We start from the raw sequence: 27899 nt of genomic DNA, 5'->3' as shown, positions 1-27899 counted from the left end.
GGGATTACAGGCACCCGCCACCATGCCCAGCTAATTTTTGTGTTTTTAGTAGAGACGGGGTTTTGCCATGTTGGTCAAGCTGGTTTCGAACTCCTGACCTCAGGTGATCTGCCCACCTCGGCCTCTCACATACGTACAATAAAGATCAAACTAGGACTGAAAATTAAAGCAGTGGCATTTTGGATTTATGAAATTTTTTATCCACAGCAATGAAAACATAAAAAATAAACATATATTGAAAAATGCAACATCATTATCAATAGAAATAAAAAAATATTAACAGGGAGGGAAGTGTAAAATCTATTTTAGAATATATTTCACCCAAAATGCTAAACATAAGTAGTTCTGATGTTTAAAACAATAAACTTCATTGGTTGTAAACTTCACTTACATGTTGTTTCGTTACCTAGTTATGCCGAATAGTGCTTTGCTACTGAATTATTTGCTTACCAGTCTTCTGGTTTGACGGCAGAAGGATCAGGAATTTTTGCTCTTTCATCCCATTCTTCAGGTTTTTCATCACTGGGATCTTCAATTTCTTTGGGAGGGTTGATAGGAGGAACCACATCCTCTAGGAGGCTTCCTTTATTTACAACTGTTTGATCAACTAACACCTCAAATGTATCATCTGGATTCATCACTAAGGACAAATTTAAATATAGTTATCATTTTGATGTACACTTTAAAGATAATCTTCTAAATAATGTAACTACCCTTAACTCCATGGGTAAAGTTTTTTTCCCAACCAGAAATAGAGGAATAACCAATGTAGTATACCAAAATATTCTAAAATCACCAGATATATTTCCTAAATAAAGATAAAATTTTGTTTTAAACTGCATTTTTTACAACAAAATGCTCCATTACTTCTCAAATAAAAAATAATACCAAATAGCTTTGCTCTGGGACTCATAACGAGTCAGCTTCACTCTTTTATAGTTACAAGATACAAGCTAATCTTTTTCAGCATTTAATTTTTTTGATACAATCTTAAAGTGTTGTAAGTATAACACAAACAATTCATTTATTCTGTTCTAGTTATATTTTCTCATTATTTCTACAGTTTACTTGGTGTTCCCCAAAATGCCATTTTATTTTTCAATTATTTCATAAAGATGTTTATTATATCACATTTGATATTGAAGATGAAATGGGCATTGCCCTAGCAGACAAAATGAATGTTTCTACAACTGCAGCATTTAGGGAAAAAGACTGAAATACTTTAATCGTGGGTGGAGTTGAGACGTAAGAAAGGAAGCCAATAGGGCCATTTCAAAATGTCCTATTAGGTTCCAATATGCTCTGATTTTGATAGTGGCCCACCAGAGCTCTACAGACATTATACTTGAGAATGGGAGAAACAACTCCTTATAATGTCCCTCACCCCCATAGCTATTATGGCTGCTCAATGCTTTTCCTTTCAAAGTACATGCCACAACCAACACGAGGTAGAACATAACAATAATCACAACTACCTACAGAATAAAGTCTAAACTTTTTAGTCTGGGGTTAAGGGCTTCTTTCTTTTTATTTTCTAGTTTTCTGTTCTTACAGCACCACTGTCACAACGTCTAAAACGTCCTTTCACCCTACTGTCTTCCACATTCTATCTGTACTTCAAGATGAGCTCAAATATAATCTTTCCTAGCTTTGTTCCAAGTCTCTAAGCTGGAAGTAATATTGCTTGTGAACTCTTAGCTGTGCCTTATCTCTCTTTCTTATATGGCACTTTATTTTCTACCTATGCTGTCATTATACATGTCCTATTTTCTGAAAAAGATAAGCTCCTTCAGGATGGGGTGCATGTCTGTTTTCTAGTAAAGCACTTGCCATGAATATATCAATAGTCAGCAAAAATTTTTGAATACGTGAATGAATTGAAAGGGTATACCAAGGGTATAAAGATGAGTCTTCCTGTCTGTAAAGAACTTTTTAAGGTCTACATCTGGAGGTTTGGCATGTTTCTCTTCAAAAACTCCAGTTTTGGGATGTTTATGTCTGAAGATAAAATGAAGTTTATAATCTTCTCCGCATTTATCTGGTCCAAACATAATGATATAGGATGTTCTATCATAAAAGTTTTCCTTCAAAGAGAGATGAGTGTTGGCATTAGTCCAGAATCACAGAGTATTTAATGAATTTCTGTATTCTATCCAATGGGTAGAGTTTACAAAAATATATTAAATGATAATTCACCAAAGAGCTAGCTATTTAATACAAGTGACAATAAAAGTCGTGGAAAAACGACAAATTTTACTTCAATATAGATTTTTTAAAGTACATACTACTTCCTGAAGATGTAGGAAAGAAGCTGAAAATACTCTAGCAACATCATAATATGCTTCAATTCTCTATGTAATTCTATATTACTAATATTTCATTGAGAGAATTGGGCATTAGAGGAAAGCATATTTATGGCCTTAAGACTAAAATTGTTACCCATTACTATTATTTAGGAAGATATCAGAAAATGACCCTCTGAGCACAAGATGAAGAGAGATTTATTCAGACATAAAAACAGACAGGGGGCCATGCATTTCTCTTTATTTGGCATGGCACAGTGGTTAACAGCAGGGGGTATGGAGTCAGATATTGGGGTTCAAATCCTATCACTGCCACTTAAACTAGCTGTATGTCACTATGAGTCAATTTTTTAAAGCTCTCTGTACCTCCATTTCATCACCTCTGAAATATGGAGATGATAGTAATACCTACCTTATAAGAGTTCTCTGAGAATTAAGTGAATTAATCAGATAAAGTGCTTATAGAAATACTCAGCATTCTATTTTTTTGTCATCCTACCTTCAAGTGTTCATCTAAAACAAGAGCTTCAACATATACTACAGTGGTCTCTCCTTCACTTGATCCTAATAATAATGAGTAGTACATGAAAAAGTCTTCCATCCACATTTCATAGCTTATGTACAGCCATGTGTTCTGAAAAACATACCCCTGATGTCTCATCTATCGTATTTCTGTTATATGCAGAAAGTCTGAAACAGCCATTTACAGGAGAAGGCTGTAAGAAATATCCCCAACCTTCCAATGTTCCTAATACAGCCTCTTAGAAGTATAAAGCTACTTCATCATGAAAAGTTTTTAAAATTAGTTACTTTCTATGGGTTACTAACTCCTTTTAATTTGGTTCTTTGGCCATTTTGTTTCACTGCTTTACTTTGTTATACTTCTCTAAACAAACAAGAGTCTTATTCTGTAAAGAAAATAACTCTAAGCTATATTTCAAAAGAATTTATAAGTACCATGAAGTTTTTGTCCTACAGACATGATAAACTTTTTCATGTCTTTAAAGATTATAAAATTGATGCCTTCAAGTAACACAGCTTTATATAAAACTTGAAGGCAAATTGTAAGAGCTATGTAAATTCACATTGAAAAAAGATATCTACAGTTCTTTTCAATTTCAGTTGAAGATAAAAATGTTCACTTTTATCAATTGTTCCTCAAAAATACTTATTAACTTTAATAAGGTTTTCTTAAATATTAAAATATCATACCAGAATCAAATCATCAGTGTCTGCTAGGAGTTTAATGTATGCACCTCCACAATCAATACCATCTTGAAAATTTACTTCATATCTGAATAAAGGGAAAAAGAACCGTACTACTGATAAATAAAAATTACTAATTGCTCTTTAAAATCTAATGTTATTATTCTCAATTCATGTAAGTATAAATTTTTTTACATTATCAGAAAGCTCATATAAAGCATATCTACAATCTACAGGAACTAAGCAAAAACAATTTTCTACTACTGTATTACAAGACGCATCATTAAAATATTAAAAATAGAATGATTACAATCAACTGCAGACAAACCAATCAATTTGTTTAAATTTTTTTTCCATCGAAACTGATAAATTAAGAATAAGATACTGTGACTAAAACTACAACAGGAGACTTCAAATTCTGACAAGGTAGGCACTATACTTATACTTTATAAACTAAAAAAACAAAGGCCATAAGAACCACAGCTACAGCAAGATTTCTAAGAAATTGCTAATGATCTTAGATACCTAGAGTTCACTACACCTTACCATGTTAAATAGGTTGTACATTTAATTAAATAGCTCCAGCAAAGAGATTCATAATCTCAATCAATAAGCTGGCTTTCAGACCTAAATAGCCAGGAGATATGGGAAATTTTCACTGTTTAGTATAACAGCTAAAAGAATGAACAGGAGAGTCTCTTATGAATTTACAACACAGTGTAATTCTCAGCAAAGTTTTTTTTTATTTATTGGTAATTTTTAAACGGAAATAGCCTTGCTACGGCAATGAGGCATAGACTTACTGAAGAGATTTTTTTTTTTTTTTGGTTAAATTAATGAATTATATGTGACAGAAATCAATGAGGAAATGGTTGTCAAACAGTAAAAACAAAACAGGTTATGATTTCATTAAATGAATGAAAACAAAAAGACATGAAAACTAGAGAAACAACCAGAAATAATGATCATTTTAATAAAGGACTATAGTTGTAAATGTTTCTGAAGAAATTTAGTGACAAGAAGGTAAAACATGATAGCATACAAAATTTTAACAGTTTGAACTCAATTGGTGTACATATTTTGTATTAAAAAACAGAAAAGGTAAAACATGATAGCATACAAAATTTTAACAGTTTGAACTCAATTGGTGTACATATTTTGTATTAAAAAACAGAGGAAACAAAATTTTAAGTACCTCTGATTTGAAAGGGGTGATTTTCCCCTATACTTTGTACCATGCTTTATTTCTTAAGCTATCTACAATAGTGGCTACAAGCGTGTACTTTAAAGACAAAATGACCTGAGAGTTATTCTTGATTCTGCCATTTACTCTAGTGACTCCTTGGGTAAGGGCAAGTCATTTAAGCTCTAAGTCTCTATGTCTCTATTTGCTCATCTATAATATGCAAACATGGCCCATACTTACACCTTAAAGGACCGTTATGATGATTAGAGGATATTATGCCCCATGAGGGGCAAATACATGCTCAAAATGCTTCTATGATAATCAGAAGGAAGGTATTCTTTTGTTCTTTTTCATTTTTTAAATAGAAGACAGTTTGTTTTCCTCAAAGTCTTATCTTTATTTTAAGCAATAGCTGACAAAATTTTGTTTTCATGGAATTTAAATATTTGAAGACTATAAGTAGAAGACATGGTGCATGATATGATTTAAAGGTCAATGTTTTCAGGAAAAAAATTAAAAAGATTTTGCTTTATAATAGGTTATCTGAGGACAGAACGTTCTGTAAAAAGGTAAGAACTGGAAAAAACGTTTTGTACAGTGGCTCCGTAAGTGTGAACATAGTTTCATTGCTCCATTATGCCTAGATTCAATCACTTTGTCCATTTCTTACACTGCAAACTTTCAGAGTTTTCAAAAATTAACTTTTACCTAGTATAAATGATTCACAATGGATTAGAGGATCAACAAAATGTTTATCATACAGCTTGACTGCTGCTAAACTTCCAGTCATAGGAAAACCAAGGACATATGCAGAGTATATGGTAACCTTAATTTCTTTAGAGTATCATTTCTCAAATTGTTCCATGAAATAGCAATTATTGTTAGGTGGGAGAATAAACTTACATGATCAAACATGTTTGGGAAACACAGGAGTAATGCTGAAAACAGGTTTTCATGTGCAGAACTTCTCAGTCTTTAATAAGCTAACATACTTCCTTTTTTAAATTTAAATTTAAATTTTATTTATTTATTTATTTAGAGACAGTGTTGCTCTGTTGCCCATTTGCTCAGGCTGGAGTGTAGTGGCGTGATCTCGGCTCAAGGCAAGCCCTGCCTCCTTGGGTTCAAGCCATTCTCCTGCCTCAGCCTCCCGAGTAGCTGGGACTACAGGCGCCTACCACTATGCCCAGCTAATTTTTTGTATTTTTAGTAGAGACGGGGTTTCACCATGTTAGACAGGATGGTCTTGATCTCCTGACCTCGTGATCCACCTACACTAGCCTCCCAAAGTGCTGGGATTACAGGTGTGAACCACCACGCCAGGCCTTTACTTCGTATTTTTTTAAGTTAGGTTATTCTTCATCTTATTCATATATACTAACATGTATACAATTTGGGAAAAGCAGCTTTATAGTAAAGTTATGTTGTAAATCAGCATTTATAGCATTTAATATAAATGTCTTCATTTTATTTACCCCATTTCATTTTATCAATATTAAGAGGAGACAAACATTCACTCGCCTTTGAATTGTTTTTAAACATGAAAGAGTGCTATTCAATTCTTGGTCCTCCTTTTTTTTTTCTTTTTTTCTTTTTTTTGAGGCAAGATCTCATTCTGTCACCCAGGCTGCAATGCATTGGTGTGACCTTGGCTCACTGCAGCCTCGACTTCCTGGGCTTAGGTGATCCTCCCACCTCAGCCTCCAGAGTAGTGGGACTACAGTTGGGCACCACCATGCCTGGCTAGTTTTTTAAATTTTTTGTAGAGCTGGGGTTTTGCCATGTTGCCCAGGTTGGTCTTAAACTCCTGGGCTCAAGCTATCTGCCCACCTAGGCCTCCCAAAGTGCTGGGATTATACACATGAGACACCATGCCAGGCATAATGGGGAGGTGGAGAGGTTGAAGGAAAGGATTATCTATAAGAATGTGACCTTTAAAAGGAGTCCATGCTTGAAAGACACTGGTATTCATAAACATTTATTTTCGAAATAAACTTTCTGCCTTTGAATCTTATCACTGGTTTAATAGCAATATTTATGATTCTATTCTGAATATATTAAGTTTAATATTTTGATAAGAAGTAATTTTAAGAGTAAAACAAAAATGGTGATTTTTACTATGCATTACAGTTTATGGCAGCAGAACTGTATATATTACAGTATATATCACATAATTTTTAAATTTTTTCAAGAGAGCCAAACTATTTACTCCTCATTTAGTCAATATAAGACTCAGACCAAAGGAAATACACTGCTTAATAGCCCACATACAATTCCTTGAAATAAATACAAATATTAGTTCTAGGCCATAAGAATGGTTGATCTTTGTATAATTTTATCATTTACCTGCTTTTCATTAAAGACACAGGTATGTTTGTGTGTATATGCACATTTGTGTATTTAACTAAGTGAAACGGAAAAGGAAGATCTAGATTTTTACATCCATTTTCAAAATACAAGCTATATTCAGAAGCCAAAGCTAACACAAAATTCAGAAAAAGTATTCTAAAATATAGCAACACTTACTGAACTATCAAGGGTTTATCAGCAAAAATGAAGGGTTTTGCTAATACAGCAGATATTGCATGATGCTTTGCTCTAGATTTTAATACCAGTCCTCTGTCACCAGGTACCTGGTTTTCTTTCAACTCTTCAATTTCCCATCTTCCTAAAAAAAAAAAACAAAGCAAATTAAACTAAAACAGAAAACACTGACCTAAGATTTATTTATCAGCAGTTGTGAACAATAATTTTTTCCAGGAAGGCTGACTTGGGAAAAATAAAAATTTTAAATCAGGAAATATCTTCAACTATATATGTATGCCTGCTCATTTATCTTTTTTTTTCTATCAAGGAATTATTTCATTTTCTTAACTAAAATTGTGAAAACTAATAGCAAACACTATAGTGTCTAATTAAGTCACTCTTAAAGCTGAATTAGTTTGGTTTTTCTATGAAAGAGTTTTTAATCAATGAAATGTGGTTTGTCTCAATAGGGTCAATATTGTATTTTTAAAATGATATATTTATAACTGCATATGACACAAAGAGCATCTTTAACACAAAATGAGTAGTCTATTTATTTTGAAATGCACAATACTCATCAGCTACTTTTCTTACTTGCAGCAGTTACTGTAAAGATTTAAAGTTCATTTTGAAAACTGCATGCTTAATTCACACAAACCCTTCTCAGGCTACACTAATCAGTTCTCAGAACTTTTGGCCAGAAAGGCAGAAAAGCACTGCATAAGCACTAAGCTATAACAAGGCAAAACTGAGTTAGGCCTTTTCTGGGTTACAATTTTCCATGTTAAGATCAGGACATTCCTGAAATTAGATTATGGGCCACATACAATGCAAAGCTAGGTGGGCTACCTTTGCCTAAAAGTTATGCGTTAGACTTTACTCCTTTACCGGTTTTAGAATAGAAAATCAACTCATATTAATTTGTGTAAAATCTTATGTTTTGAAAATTATAGGTATTGCCTATTCCAAGAAAATTCAATTCAGCAAAAACTGGCTATTTTCCAGTATTGTGTCAACTCAAAATATTCATTAATGAGCATTTTTGAATTACAAATGCTCTTATATCATTTTGTTTTCTTTCTAAGAAAAATAATGCAAAAACCAGACACAGTCTTATAAATCAAAGAGGGGTAATTTTTGGTCTATAATTGTACATACATTTTTAGACTTTTAAAAATATGTGTGTTTTTATTAAGTTTCCAAGTTTCTTTTCTTCACCCCCACCCCCAATTTGGTCATATTTTTTTTTAAAAAAAGATAAATGTACTTGGTTTTCTTTCTCTCACATTGACAGTGAATTGTATCATCACTAACTTGTAGTTTGCCCCTCGCCTGCTATAAAGATCTTATTTTAAGAAGTAACAACTTTATCTGGAAGTCCTAGCCAGAGCAATCTGCCAAGAGAAAGAAATAAAGGACATATAAATTGGAAATGAGGAAGTCAAGCTATCACTGTTTGCTAATGATAAGATCGCATACCTAGAAAACCCTAAAGACTCATCCAATAGACTACTAGACTTGATAAATGAATTCAATAAAAGTCTCAGGTTACAAAATCAATGTACACAAATCAGTAGTACTGCTACATAGCAACAACGACCAAACTGAAAATCAAATCAAGAACTCGATAACTTTTACAATAGCTGCAAAAAAAAAAAAAAAAAAAATCCCTAGGAATATTCCTAACAGAGGTGAAAAATCTATATAAGTAGAACTATAAAACACTGCTGAAAAAAAATCATAGATGACACAAACAAATGGAAACACATCCCATGCTCATGGACTGGAAGAATCAATATCATGAAAATGATCATTCTGCCGAAAGCCATCTATAGATTCAATGCAATTCCTGTCAAAATACCAACAACATTTTTCACAGAATTAGGAAAAAAATCCAAAAGTTCATAAGGAACCAAAAAAGAGCCTGAAGAGCCAAAGTAATCCTAACAAAAAGAACAAATCTGGAGGTATCATATTACCTGATTTCAAATTATACAAGGACATATTATCAAAACAGCATGGTAATGGTCTCAAGTAGACACACAGACCACTGGAACAGAATAGAGAACCAGAAATAAAGCAAAATACTTACAACTAACTGATCTTTGACCAAACATACAAAAACATAACTTAGGGAAAGGACACCCTATTTAATAAATGGTACTGAGAAAACTGGCAAGCCACATGTGGAAGAATGAAACTGGACCCTTACCTGTCACCCTATACAAAAATCAACTCAAGATGGATTAAAGACTTAAACCTAAGATCTGAAACCATAAAAATTCTAGAACACCAGAAAAACTCTTCTAGACATTGACTTAGGCAAATATTCAGGACCAAGAACCTAAAAGCAAATGCAACAAAAACAAAAATAAATAAATGGGACCTAATTAAACTAAAAAACTTCTGCACAGCAAAAGAAATAGTCATCAGAGTAAACAGACAACCCACAGAGTGGGAGAAAATATTAATAACCTGTGAATCTGACAAAGGACTAGTATCCAGAATCAAGAGACTCAAACAAATCAGTAAGAAAAAAATTAATCCCATCAAAAAGTAGGCAAATGACATAAATAGACATTTCTCAAAAGAAGATATAGAAATGGCCAATGAACATATTTAGAAAATGCTCAACATCACTAATCATCAAGGAAATGCAAATTAAAACCACAATGAGATTACATTACCCCTGTAAGAATGGCTATTATTAAAAAGTCAAAAAACAATTGGCATGGATGTGGTGAAAAGGGAACATTTATACACTGCTGGTGCAATGTAAATTAATACAGCCTCTATGGAAAACAGCATGGAGATTTATTAAAAAACTGAAAGCAGATCTACTATTTGTCCAGCAATCCCACTACTGCTTCTACTGCTTTTTCTGTGCATATGAGGTGGTGTCCTTTTTGGACTAGATAAGCATATAGACATATACACCCACACACACATACATATATGTGTGTGTGGGTGTGTGTGTGTGTATGTATATATATGCATAGGGGATTTGCTGGGATGGCGAACACGATGCAAAGAAAGACATGCAGGTATGATCTTTTATCTTACACTAAACAGAAACCATGAAAAGGAATCGGAGAGCTGGCATCCAACATGCTATCTGTTTTGCTGTTGTGATGTAACTGCTTATCAGGGTCTGAGCGCAAGGTCACATGTTTGAGTATGAGGTCCTCTGAGAAAGAAGACATTACCACTATCATTCACTGTGAGAAGAGGCCGATCGTGATTCAGCATATAACAATCAAGGAGGCTGGTTTTTAGATCACAAAGAAGAAAATATTTGGTCATACTCTAGGGTAGTCCTGTTACAGAAGACAATATGACCCCTGCCTATAGGGCATTTCTTTCTAGAGCTAAGACTGAAGATAATCCTATGAGACACCCTATGATAATGGATATAGGCCTGGAGATGAGGATTCCAGAAGTAGCCACCTATCTTGTAGCTCTCATTAGTTATCCTCTGCTTTTAACTTGCTAGGAGAATCTTACCATAAATTATAATTTGATCTAGGTGTATCTAGGCTTGAGATGAAACCATAGAGACAACAGTAGCCTAGGAAATAGTGCTTCAGGAAATGCAAAAAAGACTAACCAGCAGCAGAATGAAAATTCAACTGTTCAGTTAGAAAACTAGATTAACTGGCTTAAGAGTGAGATTTTCAGAAATAGCGAAGGGTTTTTCAGAAATATTGAAGAGGGACTAGAAAAAAGACTGAACATTTTATTGTGAGGCAGCATGGGGGACTCCAGCCAACACAATTTAACAAAAATATAATCTCAAAGGTTAGTGAACTCCAGGCCATACCGGTTATATCTAATACTTAAATATTTTACCATCGTATATCGAAATCTCCTCATTCATGTCATCTTTCTTTGCTTTTGATAAGACCCATCTGTAAATAAAGTTGAACATACATATATGTCATTAACAATAAAATCAGCAATTTATAGATATAATGCATACAGAAACACAACAAAAGATTAACCAATACAGTCACTTTTCATTCAACAATAAATTCATACTTAGATGCTAAATAAGGATGCCTTCACCACATAATCCTGGAGGACTAGAATTAAACCGAATTTGGAATCTATAATTCACTAACTGCATGATCACAGGTAAGGTACAAGAAGCCTCGGTTTCTTCACTTGTAAAATGGGGATTAAATATGGTAATTATCTATTTTTTTTTAGGACATCTGACACATAATAATCATTTTAATATTAACTTTTGTTTTTTCCATTATTGGAGTAGAACAGTACTCATATTTGTCATCTGAACTTAAGAGTATTAATATCTGTCCTACAGAATGAATAAATATGATAAATTTCATCTTTACATTCAGAATTAGTATATTTTCTTTGAATAAATAACTATTCAAATTAAACATCCTATCAATTACAAAAATATACTAAGTACTGATTTACACTGTCAATTAAACTACTTTAAATTTTTTTTTAGATCTGTAATAGAGGTAATTTTCACAGGTCAAAACTTAATAACTTCAAAAAAGCTAGTAAGTCAAAACATTCTCTTGAATGAATACTCACCCAGCCAACCTTCCACTATCAAAAGTTTCTGCAAAATATACTTCTCCTATAGGTTGAGGTGTCTTATATTTACTCTAGAAAAGAGATTTTCCAAGTCTAAAGTTATTCATTTTCACAAATATTTCAATTAAATAATCCTCCTAGTGAAGAACATAGTATGCAATGCACATACAGGTAATACAGATATGAGGTGACAAACTCATACCTGTACAAAACTTTGTATCCTAGTAATGATAAGGTACAAGAAAATATAAGAAATACCATGATGACAAAAATACTATACATACAAACAGTGGATACACTGACCCCTTCTAACACAGAAGTAACAAAGGGACTATGACAAGTGACAATATTTATGGATAAAACTCTTTGGGAGCAAAGGAAATAGCATAATGAAAAGCATATAAGATGTAGAGCTTAGTAAGCACATTAGGCTTTTAAAATTAACTCTTAAGTTTTACTGTTAGGTACCCTAAAATATAATAATATAATTTTCCAAGATTAGGAACCCAGAGAATGAAAAGATTCTATGGAGATAGCATTGCAAAACAATGATCAACAAAGCACTGTTTCAAGTGCCTTTGAAGTGTTAGCTGTTAGGGTGGCAATAATGATGATGGTGGCAGTGGTATTGCTGGTGATATAGTGGCTCCTTTAATTCTTATAATATTCCTATGGGGGAAATACCATTAGTGCCCACTTTATATATGATGAAACTGGGACAAAGTAACTTGCTTACTGCTGTCCAGTTAGATAATTGTAGGACTTATATATAAAGCCAAAACTGTCTGGCTCCAAAGCTCATACATTTTTACTACATGATACAGAATTTACCAACAAAATAATTTAAAAGAGTAAAGACTGATAAACTATCAAAAGATAATTTAAACTGAGGACCAATAAATAAAAATTTGCCTACAGTAATACGTTAGTCTAAATCCTCTCAGAATCAGCCTGTTGTGATTGTATCTGTATGACTAGTGAGATTTCTTCCATTAGGCTTTAGGGAAAAGGGTGCAGAAACACTTTTTCTATTTTCACTGTCCCTATCCCACCCTGATAGTAAAACACTTCCTGTCTATTTAAGGGAGTAAAATCGGTAATTACACAAAATTCCACATAATTACTGACAGGGTCAAGATTCAGCTACTTAAACTGCCAATCTTCTGTGAAGTTTACTGAATTACAACTTTACTGTTCTCTGTATTTTTACAGATTGACAAAATGGGCAACGGTGTCACAAGAGGCTTCCTTCTGATAGGCCACCCCTAAAATCAGTTTATTTTGCCCTTTATTTATACTTCACCCTATGTAGATTACTCATGCTATAAAATTAGCAGCATCAAAAATCATTCTTTCCCACTTCTTATCATATTCTCAAAGTATCACCAAATAAGTCAAGAGTGGTAGTTACCTGTCAATTTCTTTGAAGTATTAATATTAACCTTCAAAGACCCTGTAGTAACTGTATCTAAGTCAGTAATTATTAGTACTTGGAGTACTTACTCTCTGCAGATTATAGAACTAGGCTTAAAAAAATTGTCCTTACAGAGTTTAAATGTAACAGGGGAAACATACTATTCACCTTAGACAGTGAAACAACACATTTGCAAATGAAAAATTCTTAATAAGAGGAAATGAAGTAAAGAAGTCTGTAACAACTACATATTATTCCCTTTGGCCCTTCAAACAGTAGCTGGCACAATACAATTAATGCTTTCTCACCATCAAAAATATTACTGATTATCACAAGGTTAGATACATTTCTCAATGTAAAAGCTCTTATGTATCATCAAGGTATACAAAAATTCCTGCAATTTCTCAGACTCCTGTTAATCACTACTTCAAAATACATGTTTTAACAATGCTGAGACAGAAACATGAGTCAGGTTTACCAAGTGCTCACCCCTCACCATCACTTCCTTTTCTAATTCATCCTCCTTCTTGGCATTTTCTTTCCTCAAATAAAGACAAATACTTTACTTCTTGAAGAATTGCAAATTATATGGCCTTTTATTTGAAAAGATCTAGCAGTGTCAGAAATATGAATAAAAACCTTACTATTAACTTAGTTCTCTGTAATCAGTGACAAACTCCTGTTTTGATAGTAAAAACCTCGCTCATATTTATTTAAGAAACTGTGCTAGGTGCCATGAACAAATTTCTGAAGTACGTGGGCTCTCTAAAAAATAAAGTAATAAGACGCTTAGAAAAAAATCGATGTTTTTCTATCTGTCTTTAAAATGAAGACTACTAGAACTGAAATGAATCATCAGAGGTCTATCACTTCATTGTACTATGTAAAGGAACAATTTATGACTCATTTCTCAATAACCATACCTCTGAGGAAAGTTCACCTTCATTAACATCAATTTCTTCTGAATTTTCTTCAGAGTTTTCCATCTCAACATCATCATCCATAAATTCTGCATTAATTGAGATGAACAGAAGACCCAAGCATAGCCAAAAGGCTTGGAAACGCATACTGATTATCTGTGAAATTAAAAGTAATTAGTGAAAATAAAACAAAGTTGTGAAAATAAGTGTTAAGTATATGTAGAAATAAATAATTTCTCCATAATAGCTCCTTTATTCTAGGATGGCTTTTAAAACAAATCACTGGCAAAATTATTTAAATTATGCTTTGGGCAAGTGAAAATACAAACTTGAAATATTTTACGAAACAGATTCTATAGCTGCAGGCCTTTGTCCAAAAACAAAGAGCCAACGGCACAAAATCTAAAGATATAGTAATTATCAAACACAAATAATATGTAGACTTCTTTAAAAGAAAAAGTATCATGATTCCTAAATGTTCACTGAAATTGTTTTTATTATAATGTTGCTTATATAAACATAAAATGGAAATTTTATAATTATAAAACCAAAATACTTTTATATATAAACGCTGAAAAAAGATACAAAAAATGTTTTATCACAAATTTAATGTGGTAGTGTGTTACTAAAATCAAATCACAGTCAAAAGATCAAACAAATACAAGGTTTATTGTAATCAGGTAGACTGCTATAGAGAAAGTTCTTTTGCATTTATAATTCCTATAATTTCATGATTATATAATTACTTATATATTTATGGACAAAGATAACACAAAAATGATGGATGCTGTCATTAATTAGGAGACTTTGATCTCTCTAAATCACAAAAGAGGTATAACTGGGATAGGAAGTAAATGTGAAGGGATCAATTTGACACAATGAAATAGGCTTTTTTCCTTAATTTCCTAGTTATTGGCACAGAAATTTATATATCTGCAAATTGCTTATTAATTGTGAACTCTAAAAGCTTCATTATTCTAAAAGTCTAAGATCCTTCCATGTTATGTAGTAAAAGGTACTTTACTTGACTTGCTATTAATCATTTTTGAGCAAAATAAAAATGCATAAACAGTAGCAATAACGAACATTAATATAACTTTAGACCCATATCCTCTCTTTCAAATGAATATACACTTTAGTTTCCAAATAATTAATTTGTTGAAAAAATACATTCTAAGTGCTTTGTTTGAGCTCTGGTGTACTGGGCTGCCAAGGAAGAGTTAAGAGGAAGTCAAGCAGGCAGTGCTCTATCTGGAACTCTACTCTTGATTCAACCAGAGCACCCCAATTTCATTTGTATTCTATATTATGGTTTATCCTGAATTTTCCTTAGAAACAGTTGCCAATGCTTCAGAAAAAAAGCTCAGAAAACACTTTATCTTGAAAGTTTGTTTCTTCTTTAAAATTCTATGGTCTTATATTTACATAAAAGAACTAGCTAATTTAATCTTTGCAGCCCAGGACATGAATAGAGTAGGTACTATTCCCAATCGACAAAACAAAAACAGAGATTTTTAAAGAACTGCAATTAGTTACAAGGCATTCTGTAGACAATGCAGTTCTATTGTTTTTATTTGTTCCTTTTTTAAAAAAAAAATCAGAAATACAGACTTCATACTTTGTGTAATGCTGCAGTATCCTATCATTTTTCAATGCTGCACCAGCTGACAACTGAGAATTAGATCATGAAATTCACAGTATTGAAGTCTATCTCAAAATGGTGCCAAAATGTTATCAGTTTCAAACAAAACTATGAGGTTTGTCACATGTCATTTCTTAGAGAAAGGTATGCTACTGATAAGTCTGTTCTGAAACTCTGAGAGGCCAGATGCTGGGGTAATACTACAAGAAAATGAAGTAGTTAATTTATGCATTCAAAATTGTTTTAAATCCCATGGTAAAATATATTCTCATTGTTGTACAACTAATTTCCTAAACTTCCTTCGTGCTCTAAAACTAAAACTCTATACACATTTAACAACTCCCCACTACCCCGTCCCTCCAGCCCCTGGAAACCACCTTTCTAATATCTATCTCTATGATTTTGACTACTCTAGGTATTGCATATAAGTGGAATCATACAGTATTGGTCTTTCTGTGATTGGCTTATTTTACTTAGCATAATGCCCTCAAGCTTCATCCATGTTGTAGCATGCATCAAATTTCCTTCCTTTTTAAAGCTGGACAGTATTCTATTGCATGTATACACCACGTTTTGTTTATACATCCATCTGTCAGTGGACACTTGGGTTGCTTCCACCTGTTAGCTGTTGTGAATAATCCTACAATGAATATGGGTATACAAATTAACTCTTTGAGACCTTGTTTTCAATTATTTTGAGTATATACCCATAAATTGAATTGCTAGGTCATACGATAATTCTAATTTTTTTTTTTTTTTTTTGAATCCTCATACTGTTTTCCATAGTGGCTTTAACATTTTACATTCCCACCAACAAGGCACAAGGGTTCCAATTTCTACACATCCTTGCCGACATTTGTTCAAAATTATGTGGTTTTTTTTTGATAGTAGCCATTCTAATAGGTCCTAATATGGGGCATCACATTGTGGTTTGATTTGCATTTCCCTGATGATTAGTGATACTGAGCATCTTTTCATGTGCTTGTTGGCTATTTATACATCTTCAAGGGAAACATGTCTATTCAAGTCCTTTGCCTATTTAAAAAATCAGGTTTTGTTCTTGTTTTGAGTTGTAGGAGTTCTTAGAAATTCTGGATACTGACCCTTTATCAAATACATGATTAGCAAATATTTTATCCCATTGCATAGGTTTTTCATTCTGTTGTGTTCTTTGATGCACAGAACTTTTAAATTTATTTTACAATTTATTCGAGTTAATTTTTGTCGTGATTTAAGGTAAGGTTACAACCTCATTCTTTTGCATGCAGATAGCCAGTTTCCCCTATATCATCTCATGAGAAAACTGTTCTTTCTCATAAAATGGTCTTGGCACTTTAGGAAAATATTTGAACATATATGTGAGAATTTATTTCTAGGCTCTTTATTGTATCCCATTGATATGTATGTCTGTCTTTATGCCAATCTCACACTGATTTGATTGCTATAGCTTTGTAATAAGTTTTGAAACAGAGATATGAGATTTCCAAACTTTTTCTTTCCCAAGATTGTTCTGGCTAGTTGGGGTCCCTTGAGATTCTAAATGAATTTTACTCTTCCTGCAAAAAGGGCTATTAGGATTATGATAGGGATTGCACTGAATCTGTAGATTACTTTGGGTTATACTTCCATCTTATTAAGTCTTCTAATCCCAATGAACATAATGTCTTTCCACTGATTAATATTTGTTTCTTAATTTCTTTCAGCATTTCATAGATTTTCATGTACAAGTATTTTATTTCCTTGATTAAATTTGTTCCTAAGTATTTTATTCTTTTTGATGTTGTTATAAGTGGAATTGTTTTCTTAATTTCCTTTTCATTGTTAGGATACAGAAGTGCAACTAATTTTTGTGTGCCAATTTTTTAACCCTGCAACTTTAGTGAATTCATTTGTTTGTTTGTTTTTTTGAGACAGAGTCTTGCTCTGTCGCCCAGGCTGGAATGCAGTGGCACCATCATGGCTCACTGCAGCCTTGCACTCCTGGATTCAGGTGATCCTCCACTTCAGCCTCTAGAGTAGCTGGGACTACAGGCAAGCATCATCATGCCCCAGCTAATGTTCTATATTTTTATGTAGAGATGGTTTTTGCCATGTTGCGCAGGCTGGTCTTAAACTCCTAGACTCAAATGATCTGCCTACCTTGGCCTCCAAAAGTGCTGGGACTACAGGCATGAGCCACCATGCGTGGCCTTCATTTATTATTTCTAACAGATTTTTGTATTGTGTTTGTGATATTTTACATATAAGATCATGTTATCTGCTGAGATAATTTTACTTCTTCCTTTTCAATTCGAATGTCTTTTTTCTTTCTTTTTCTTCCCTAATTTCTCTGGCTTGGGAGAGTAGAAAAAGCAGGCATCCTTGTCTTATTCTAGATCTTAAAGGAAAAGCTTTCAGTCTTTCACCATTTAGTCTGATGTTAACTGTGGGCTTTTCATATATGGCCTTTACTATGTTGAGGTGGTTTCCTTCTATTCCTAGTGTACTGAGCGTTTTTTTATTATGAAAGAGTGTTGAATCATTTGAAATGCTTTTTCTGCATGAATAAAGATTATCACGTGTTCTCCCCTCTCTACATTGTTAATGTGGCATATTACACTGATTTTCTTATGTTGAATCATCCTTGAATTTTAGGAATAAATCCTAACAACATGGTCATAGTATACAACTCTTTTAATATGCTGCTGACTTTTGTTGTCAAGTATTTTGTCAAGAATTTCTGCATCAATAACCATCTGGAATATTGCTCTGTAGTTTTCTTGTAGTGTCTTTGGCTTTGTTAACAGGGTTATGCTGGCTTCATAGAATGAATCTGGAAGTGTTTACTCCTCTTCAATATTTTGGAAAAATTTGAGGAGGACTCGTGTTAATTCTTCTTTCAATGTTTGATAGAACTCACCAGTGAAGCCACCTGGTCCTGATCTGCTGGGAAGTTTTTGTTTACTGATTCAATCTCCTTACCAGTTATAGGTCTGTTCAGATTTTCTACTTCTTCATGATTAATCTTGATAGGGTGTGTGTTTCTAATAATGTATCCACTTAATCTAGATTATCCAATTTGTTGCCATACAATCCTTCAGGGTATTCTCTTATAATCCCTCTTATTTCTGTAGAATCAGATGTAATATCCTTTCATTACCAATTTTAGTTATTTGAGTCTTCTCTCATTTTTCTTAATCCAACTAAAGGTTTGTTATTTTTTGTTGTTGTTGTTGACCTTTTCGAAGAATTAACTCTTGATTTCACTTGTTTTCTCTCTTGTTTTTCTATTTTCTATTTTGTTTCTCTCTGCTCTAATCTTTATTATTTCCCTCTTTCTTCTAACTTTTGGGTTTCATTTGATCTTTTTCTAGTTCCTCAAGGTGTAAGTTAGGTTGTTAACTTGAGATCTTTTGTCTTTCATGTAAGTGTTTACAGCTATAAATTTCCCTTTTAACACTGCTTTCACTGTATTCCGTAAGTTTTAGTATCTTTTGTTCTCATTTTCATTTGTCTCAAGATGTTTTTCTAACTTCCCTTGAGGCTTCTTTGGCTCATTGTTCAAGAGCGTGCTATTTAATTTCCACATATTTGTGAATTTTTCTTGTTTTCCTTCTACTATTGATTTCTAGTTTCTTTCCTTTATGTTCAGAAAACTTACTTTGTATGATTTCAATCTTTTAAAATTCATTAAGACTTGTTTTGTGGTCTAATATGGTCTATCCTGGAGAATGTTCCACGTGCAGTTAAGAAAAATGTGTGTTCTGCTATTGTTGGGTACAGTGCTGTCCACGTTTATTACATTGAGTTGGCTTGTGGTGTTATCTATTTCTTTATTGATCTGTATGGTTGTTCTAAGTTATGCAATTTTAGTACAGCAAGAATTTGTTTATATGGTATAGGGTAGAACATTTAGTGCTAATGTTACCCTCTTCCCTCCTTATAAATTAAAAGGTAGCATGCCCAGGGTTCCAAGCTTCTTATGTATTCCTCACTCCATGAGGCTTGCTGAGATCACTAAGTATCAGTTGTGCCTTCATAAGAAGGGAGGCACTAAAGAACTGCATCCTTCTGCACCAACACGTATCTTTGATCTCATGTATGTTCTCTGCACTGCTTCTGTGCTAGTTCAATAACAAATTGAAGCACAAGTAACTTTATCCATGAATGAGATACCATTTTTCCCAATCTTTGAAATCTAGATCAAGTAGTCTGGTCTACTTTAAATAATTACACCACTATCAGCTAAAAACCCTACTGGATCTCCACTACCACCCCCAAATTACAAATTATAAAGTGCAGCTCATGTACTGGTATTGAAGTAATGCTCACTGTCACATCAAAGGTAAGTAGGGCACACAAAGAAAAGACAATCACAGGATATGTAATATCTTTTGTAAAATGTGGGAGAAATTGCTGGCTGATCAACAGGGTAATTTCCTTGGCACTAGATGTGACCAGGTAACTGAATTCCAGCCAATAGAATGTAAAATAGAAGATCTATATGTCACTGTCAGCCGTTGCCCGTAAAAACTTCCCATAATTATGATTTATAATTCTTTATGATCTTTCCCCATCTGGTTTGATGCAAGTAATTTTGAAAATCATGGTTGAAAATCGCAGAATTACAAGGTAGAAAGTTGCAGAATCCCTGAATCATTACTTGGAGGAGAGCCATTTTATTAGTCAGAGTTCATCAGAGAAGCAGAATCAATAGGGTGTGTGTGTGTGTGTGTGTTTACATACAGGCATACCTCATTTTACTGCACTTTGATTTACTGCATTTTTCACAAATTGAAGGTTTCTGGCAACGCTGCATTGAACAAGTCTACAGCTGCCATTTTTCCAACACTATGGTCACTTTATGTTTCTGACACATTTTTGTAATTCTTTTTTTTTTTTTCTGAGATGGAGTCTTGCTCTGTCACCCAGGCTGGAGTGCAGTGACACAATCTCGGCTCACTACAACCTCTGCCTCTTGGGTTCAAGTGATTTTCCTGTCTCAGCCTCCTGAGTAGCTGGGATTACAGGCGTGTACCACCATGCCTGGCTAATTTTTGTGTTTTTAGTAGAGACGGGGTTTCACCATATTGGTCAGGCTGGTCTCGAACCCCTAACCTCAGGTGATCCGCCCGCCTCGGCCTCCCAAAGTGCTGGGATTACAGGCCTAAGCCACCGCGCCCAGCCTTCTTTCATTCTCAACACACCTATTTAACATATTTCTGGTCATGCTATTTCTTATAACGGCGATGCCTTTCTGCTGTTACTCAGTTTTAATGGCTGACTGAGGATGGGACCAACACTGGCATATCCCAGAAGTGGTGTCTGACAATCACCTATTATTTAAAGTTTTAGTTGTCACGTGGCTTCAGGAATGCAACGTAGAATGATAGAAAAAAAAAGTACACCGAACATGGCACCACCGCACCAAGTTTCTAGTTTTATTATTAAAAAGGCAAGTGATTAAAACTGCTCTGCACCTGTTTTCTCATTTGTGACATGAACTAGACAATCCAAAGATTCTTTAAAGTTCATAATTCTAGTTTTCTATTTAAAAACACCAATATTTATTAGGTACTTAGTACTACAGCTAACTTACAACACTGTTCAATTTCTAGGCAGATGTATCAACATATTTACATCATTTACACACAGTAATTAACCTTATCAACTAGCTAAGACAGAGAGTACAGAATATCTTGTTCTGAGGATTTGGGGATGAGATCTAAATGTGACTGGAAGATCAAACCAATACGACCAGAAGGCAAAACTCCCAACTGAAAAGAGGTCAAACTTACAATGACCCAAAGGAGGGCTACCTCGAGTGATGTCGACATTTGTAAAGCAAGCAAAATCATCAGATGAGATCGGGATTTTGCCTGCTTTTAAGCAACAAAAAGTTTCTATGTTAATGAATCCTCTTCTAATTTGAGACTTCTTCCCGAGGCCACGTTATTTACCTTTTCTCTCCCAGTCCTGAGCTTTGGTTGCCATTTGCTTTTAACTCCCAAGCAAACACCTCCTCCTTGTTGCTTGGGCAGCTGCTATAAATAAAATCAGGGAACGTGTCTGATTGATGGTAAACAGGCCTGGGGCGATAATGAGTCTAGTAATTAGGGCCTCTCTGGATTCAACCCAGCCCTTTAGCCCGCCCCCCGGCGGCGCACACTGGGCTCCGCGCGGGTATCCAGGGAGGGGCCGACAGTCCCTGGCCCCACTGCGTTGAGGTGGGGTCCCTTCGCTTCCACAGAGGTGGAGACTGCGACAGTCGAGCCTATTTTGGTTTCGTTTGGGTTTCTGTGAGGGGCAGTCAGCGGAGTGAGCAGCGCCCAGATGCGCCCCGGGCCCCCTCCACAACCCTTGGGAGAGCGCCCCGGGGCTCGAGCGTGGAACGGGGCCGCAATGGCAACCGCTGGGATAACGGCCTCGGCTTCCGGTGGCTCCTCAAGCCAGCAGGGGAGGCCGTCTGGGCTGGGAACCTAGCTGTCCCGGCACCGGTCCGCCCCAGCCCGGGCGCAGCAGGTGGACGCGGCGGTGCGGGAGACCCAAAAGGACCCAGGTGGGACCAACCCCCTGCGTCCACCCACGGGGCCGCCAGAGCCCAGTCAAGACCCTAGCTCGCTGCAGCCCCATCGCCAGACTCAACATCCACCCTCACCTGTCCCCGACCAGTTCAGCCCTCTGGCGGCAAAATAACTGGGTGCCTGGGGAAGCAGCAATGATCCGCTTCCTCACCCCAATCCGCGCGCAAAGGACAGCGGGAACGCGGCCTGCTGCTCACGCACCTCTTTTGTGGCCTGTTTTCGGCAGTGACAGCCCAGATGTCCGAGTCGCTGCCACTTGGTCCCCGCGTCTCTTCAGACCAATCCCGCTGGCGGCCGCAGAGCAGCGACTACTAACCGCGCATGCGCGTGCGGCGGCGGGCGAGAGGCGGTGGCTGCCCCAGGCGCGTGCTGCGCGCTCCTGCTCCGAGGGCCTCAACCGCCTCCAGGGGGAGCAGCACAGCGAGCCTGTGCAGCAGCCGGCGGGTTGTGGAGTGAACCACGCTCCCGGGTTAGCCGAGGAGGAATTCCTCCTGCAAGTCCGAAGACTTTTCCTCCTCTCAGCGCCCGCCCTCTCTGCAGACCGTGCGGTTCTACCTCCTGTTGCTCAATGCTTGGGTCCTGAATTTTATGTAAATCATATTTATGAACAACGTCCAGTAATAAGTGCAGCAAGATTAGGGCTCTAGGCTTTCTCTGGAGTTTTATATGTCACCACGATCTGCGGTCGTGGTGATTAATAAGGATCTTTCCTGTCTGGTGTGTGTATATGACAAATACAGATATGTTAAGTGTTAATAAATACATTGTATATAAAACAATATGTTCTTTTTCTCTCCAACAACACTATTAATAAGAGCTGCTAACATTTATTGTGTTCATTGTGCTCTAAGGGGCTTACATTCATTGTTTAACCTTCATAGCAACCCAGGTGATGAAACTGATAATAACTTGTTCGAAGTTACATAACCCGTAAACAGTGGAAACAGGATGTAAATCAGGTCTGCCTCTCCCAGAGCCTGCAGTTTCAATCACATTGAAATAAAACTACAGCATAAACGCAGTGTTCAATCACAAGCTGCTTTACCTTTTATATATTGGATCATTCAGCTTTTACTACTTATATTTTATAGTAAATCTTGACTTTGAATTTGGTATAATAACAATTTAATTTTATCAGAAGATTAATTAACAACGTTTGATTGACTTGTGAGACTAACACCCTTGTTGAAGAGTCTCAATCTTAAGGGGTTGGTGGCATTCCATGCACGCCGAATCATTATTGGCTGGGGTCAAGATCACTGAGTTTTTTTTCACATTGCTTCACTAATTAAGAGCAGCATTTCTGAACTTTTGACTTTGTCACCTCTGGGAGAATGTTTGGATAGTATTAAAATTTACTGGTTAAAAAGACATTTGAGATACTTTGTAACAATATTATACCCTTTATTTCTTTCTTCCATCCTGACTTCTATTATTCAACATACTTCTGTGGCCCATAACAAATACACCTGAACTGCTAGAGAAGGATTTTTTAAAGGATCCATTCAAAGTTTGCAATGAAGAAGCTGAAAACTAAAAATGTAAGAATAGTGAATTTTTGCAAGATTTAGTAGTATCTTGTTGGTCACATAGTACTCAAAACCTTGAGAACTTTTTTTTTTTTTTTTTTTTTACTCTTTGGCTGCTACATTCACTGCCTTCATAAATTAAACTCTATCTCCATAAAATCATCTAAAAGAGGTCCTCACCCCCTTCAGCACCTGTGCCATTTCTCTAGTTTAGATTCTCACTCCTTTAGAAACTGTTGCTCAGAGTTGTCTAACTAGTTGCCCCCCTTCAGAGCCTCCCACCTACACTTCATAGTTGAATCCTCAGCTCATTCAATAGTTTCCAATGACCATTACCCACAGAATGAAATCTAATCTCTTACCTTGAAACTTAAGGCCTTAACATATTTCCAAAATTATCTGCCACTTACTGAAAGGATGTTTGAATATAATATTTATAATTTTGTTTAATAGGCAACTTTTCATCAGAATAATACAGTGTGATAATAATGTCAAAGAATAATCTGAAAATGAGACTGGGGTATGACTTTTTGAGCATGAGGTAGTGTTTAATAATACAAGGGGAGGACTCTCAGAAGATAATGCTGAATGGTAGAGTTGTGAAGTGTTCTGACACATCAAAGTTGAAGAGAGATTTGGGAAGAGACAAAGACGATGTAATCAGATTGGAGGGACCAGAGTAATCAGAAATCTAGAAAAACATAAAAAGCAGGAAAGGTGACGTGGCATGGTGACTCATGCATGTAATCCCAGCTCTTTGAGAGGCTGAGGCAGGTAGATCGCTTGAGCTGAGCTGCCTGAGACCAGTCTGGGCAACATGATGAAACCCCATCTCTACAAAAAATACAACAAAAATTAGCTGGGCATGGTGGTGCATGCCTGTTGTCCTAGCTACTTGGGAAGCTGAGGTGAGGATGGCTTGAGCCCAGGAGGCAGAGGTTGCAGTTAGCCCAGATAGTGCCACTGCACTCCAGCCTGGATGACAGAGTGAGACCTTGTCTTAAACAAAACAAACAAACAGAAAAAGGCAGAAAGGTTCATGCTACTTGATGGAACAGAGTGATGTCCTGTTGGAAGCCTGTTTTGTAATCAAAATCAGAGCTGTGTTTTATTAATGGTCTACTATGTGCAAGTTGCTATATGCAATTGACCCACAGGTATCATACTTGTTTTACTTATAAGGAAATAGACCCTGATCAGTTGCATAACTTATTCACACAGGCCTTAAGATGTAGAGTGAGGATTCAAAGCTTGTGCTCTTTCCACAACACCTTGCCACTTGAAAAATGCAGAATATAGGAAATGCCTCTGATTCTCAGGATTAAAGAACTATGCAGAATGAAGTTTTAACTCAAATACAATGAGTGGACTCAGAGCCTAGATACTTCAAATAATACTTTAAAATGTTTGTATAGTTTCATATATTTAGAAATGTGCTTTTTAATGGTGCAGAGAATAGAGAAAAGGAAACAAGTATTCCACAAGTATTTCCAGTGGGTTGATTTTTATTTTTAAGGTGTATAATTATGTCTATGGCAGAAAATAATCTTTTCTTTCTTATATTTATGCTTATTTTCTGAGGTTTTTTCCCTTATTACTTTAACAAAAATATCAAACAATAGTAAATAATCATAATGACAATAGTCATCATTGTCTTGTTCCTGGTTTTTCCCAGAATTCGTCTGGTTAAACTATATAGTTGGCAGAATAAGCCCATGCTGAATTTTTATCTTTTGTCTCAAGATAAAGCCCCCCAGAAACGCTACCCGACTTCAGGATTTATAGAATGATATACAGTCATAGTTATCAAAGAGTTATCAAAGAGTATTAGTATCAAGACAAATCAATGGAGCAGAATAGATTCTATATGGACTTACATGTGTATGTATTATGGCCTGGATATCGTTGCTTTGTCCCAACTAAAACTCACGTTGAAGTTTGGTCCCCAGTGTGGCAGTGCTGGAAAGTGGGGCCTAATGGGAGGTGTTTGGGTCATGAAGGTCCTGTCCTCGTAGGTGGCTTGATGCCATTGCAGTAGTGAGTGAGTTCTTGCTCTGACGAGACTGGATTCATTCCCATGAGAATGGCTTGTTATAAAGCTAGGTGCCCCTCAGGTTTTTCCCTCTTTGCATGCTCTGCTACCCCTTTGACCTTCTCTGCCATCTTTTGGCCAAGCAAAAAAGCCTCACCACAAACCAGAGCCGTGTCCTTGAACTTCCCAGCCAGTCAAACTGTGAGCTAAATAAACCTCTTTTCTTTATAAATTACCCAGTCCCAGGTATTCTGTTATAGCAACACAAAACAGACTAAGACAGTTTGGACAACTGGTTTTCAACATAGGTACACATGCAGTTGGTAGAGAAAGAATAGTCTTTTCAACAAATTGTGGTATTACAATTGAATTTTCACATGTAATAAGTAAATTTTTCAATCCATACCACACAGCATATATAACAAAAGAGACTGGCAGCAATTTCCCCTTGCCTTAGATACTTGTGGAACTTTGAACTTGAGGGAGATGACTTAGGGTATCTGGTGTAAAAAATTTCTAAGCAGCAAAGCACTCAAGAGGTGGTGTGGGTGTTATTAGAGGCATTCAGTTTTAAAAGGGAAACAGAAGATAAAAGTTTTGAAAATTTGCAGCCTGACAATGTGATAGAAATGAAAATCCCCACTGCAGAAATTTGCATAAGTAACAAGAAGCCAAATGTTAATCCACAAGACAATGGGGAAAATATCTCCATGGCATGTCAGAGGTCTCCATGTAAGTCCCTCCCATCACAGGCCCCGAGACTTAGGAGGAAAAGACAGTTTTGTGGGCTGGGCCCAGGGCCCCCCTGCTCTGTGCAGCCTAGGGACTTGGTAGTCTGTGTTCCAGGGACTTGGTAGTCTGTGTGCCAGCTGTTCCAGCCATGGCTAAAAGGAGTCAAGGTGCAGCTCAGGCTGTTGCTTCAGAGGGTGGAAGCCCCAAGCCTTGGCAGCTTCCAGGTGGTGTTGAGACTGTGGGTACACAGAACTTGAGAATTAAGGTTTAGGAACCTCTACCTAGATTTCATAGGATGTATGGAAATGCCTGGATGCCCAGGCAGAAGTTTGCTGCAGGGTCAGGGGCCTCATGGAAAACCTCTGCTAGGGCAGTGACGATGTGGGGTCAGAACCCTCCATACAGAGTCCTTGTGGGGCACCTCCTAGTGGAACTGTGAGAAGGAGGGCCACCATCCTCCAGACCCCAGAATGGTAGATCCACTGACAGCTTGCACTGTGCTCCAGGAAAAGCTGCAGACACTCAACACCAGCCTGTGAAAGCACCTGGAGGGAGGCTATACTCTGCAAAGCCACAGGGATGCAGCTGCTCAAGACTATGGGAACCCACCTCTTGCATCAGCGTGACCTGGATATGAGACATGGAGTCAGAGGAGATCATTTTGGAGCTTTAAGATTTGACTGCCCTGTTGGATTTCAGACTTGCATGGGGCTTGTAGCCTCTTTGTTTTGGCCAATTTCTCCCATTTGGAATGGCTGTATTTACCCATTGCCTGTACTGCCATTGTGTCTAGGAAGCAACTAACTTGCTTTTGATTTTACAGGCTCATAGGTGGAAGGGACTTGCCTTGTCTCAGACGGGACTTTGGACTGTGGAATTCTGAGTTAATGTTGAAATGAGTTAAGACTTTGAGGGACTATTGGGAAGGCATGATTGGTTTTGAAATGTGAGGACATGAGATTTTGGAGGGGGTGGAGTGGAATGATATGGTTTGGCTGTGTCCCCACCTAAATCTCATCTTGAATTGTAATTCCCACAATTCCCAAGTCTCATTGGAAGAACCTGGCAGGAGGTAATTGAATCATGGGGGTGGGTCTTTCCCATGTTGTTCTTGTGATAGTGAACAAGCCTCATGAGATCTGATGGTTTAAAAAAAACAGGAGTTTTCCTGCACAAACTCTCTTCTCTTGTCTGCCACCATGTGAGGTGTGACTTTAACCTTCTGCCATGATTGTGAGGTCTCTCCAACCATGTGGAACTGTAAGTCCATTAAACCT

At 36.1% G+C, this 27899-nt stretch overlaps 1 protein-coding gene across 2 annotated transcripts in view; it reads right to left on the bottom strand.

The window, feature by feature from the left end:
* Positions 1–22655, bottom strand: part of CLGN (calmegin) — a 32753-nt gene extending 10098 nt beyond the window's left edge. The window contains exons 1-9 of one of the 2 annotated variants that reach the window (XM_023226010.1): positions 22531–22655; positions 21706–21789; positions 14128–14280; positions 11788–11861; positions 11071–11129; positions 7222–7363; positions 3516–3597; positions 1892–2084; positions 451–640 (exon numbers count right to left, since the gene is read on the bottom strand). In XM_023226010.1, the coding sequence (XP_023081778.1) occupies positions 451–640; positions 1892–2084; positions 3516–3597; positions 7222–7363; positions 11071–11129; positions 11788–11861; positions 14128–14271 (884 nt within the window). In that variant the 5' untranslated portion in view covers positions 14272–14280; positions 21706–21789; positions 22531–22655. The remainder of the gene's footprint in view (positions 1–450; positions 641–1891; positions 2085–3515; positions 3598–7221; positions 7364–11070; positions 11130–11787; positions 11862–14127; positions 14281–21705; positions 21790–22530) is intronic. The other variant, XM_023226009.1, reaches the window with a different exon arrangement.
* Positions 22656–27899: the final 5244 nt, after the last annotated feature.

Source organism: Piliocolobus tephrosceles, chromosome 3 (genome assembly GCF_002776525.5).
Source record: "Piliocolobus tephrosceles isolate RC106 chromosome 3, ASM277652v3, whole genome shotgun sequence".
NCBI classification, from domain to species: domain Eukaryota; kingdom Metazoa; phylum Chordata; class Mammalia; order Primates; family Cercopithecidae; genus Piliocolobus; species Piliocolobus tephrosceles.
The sequence above is the reverse complement of the archived record's forward strand: the minus strand, read 5'-3'. Positions and strand labels throughout refer to the sequence as shown.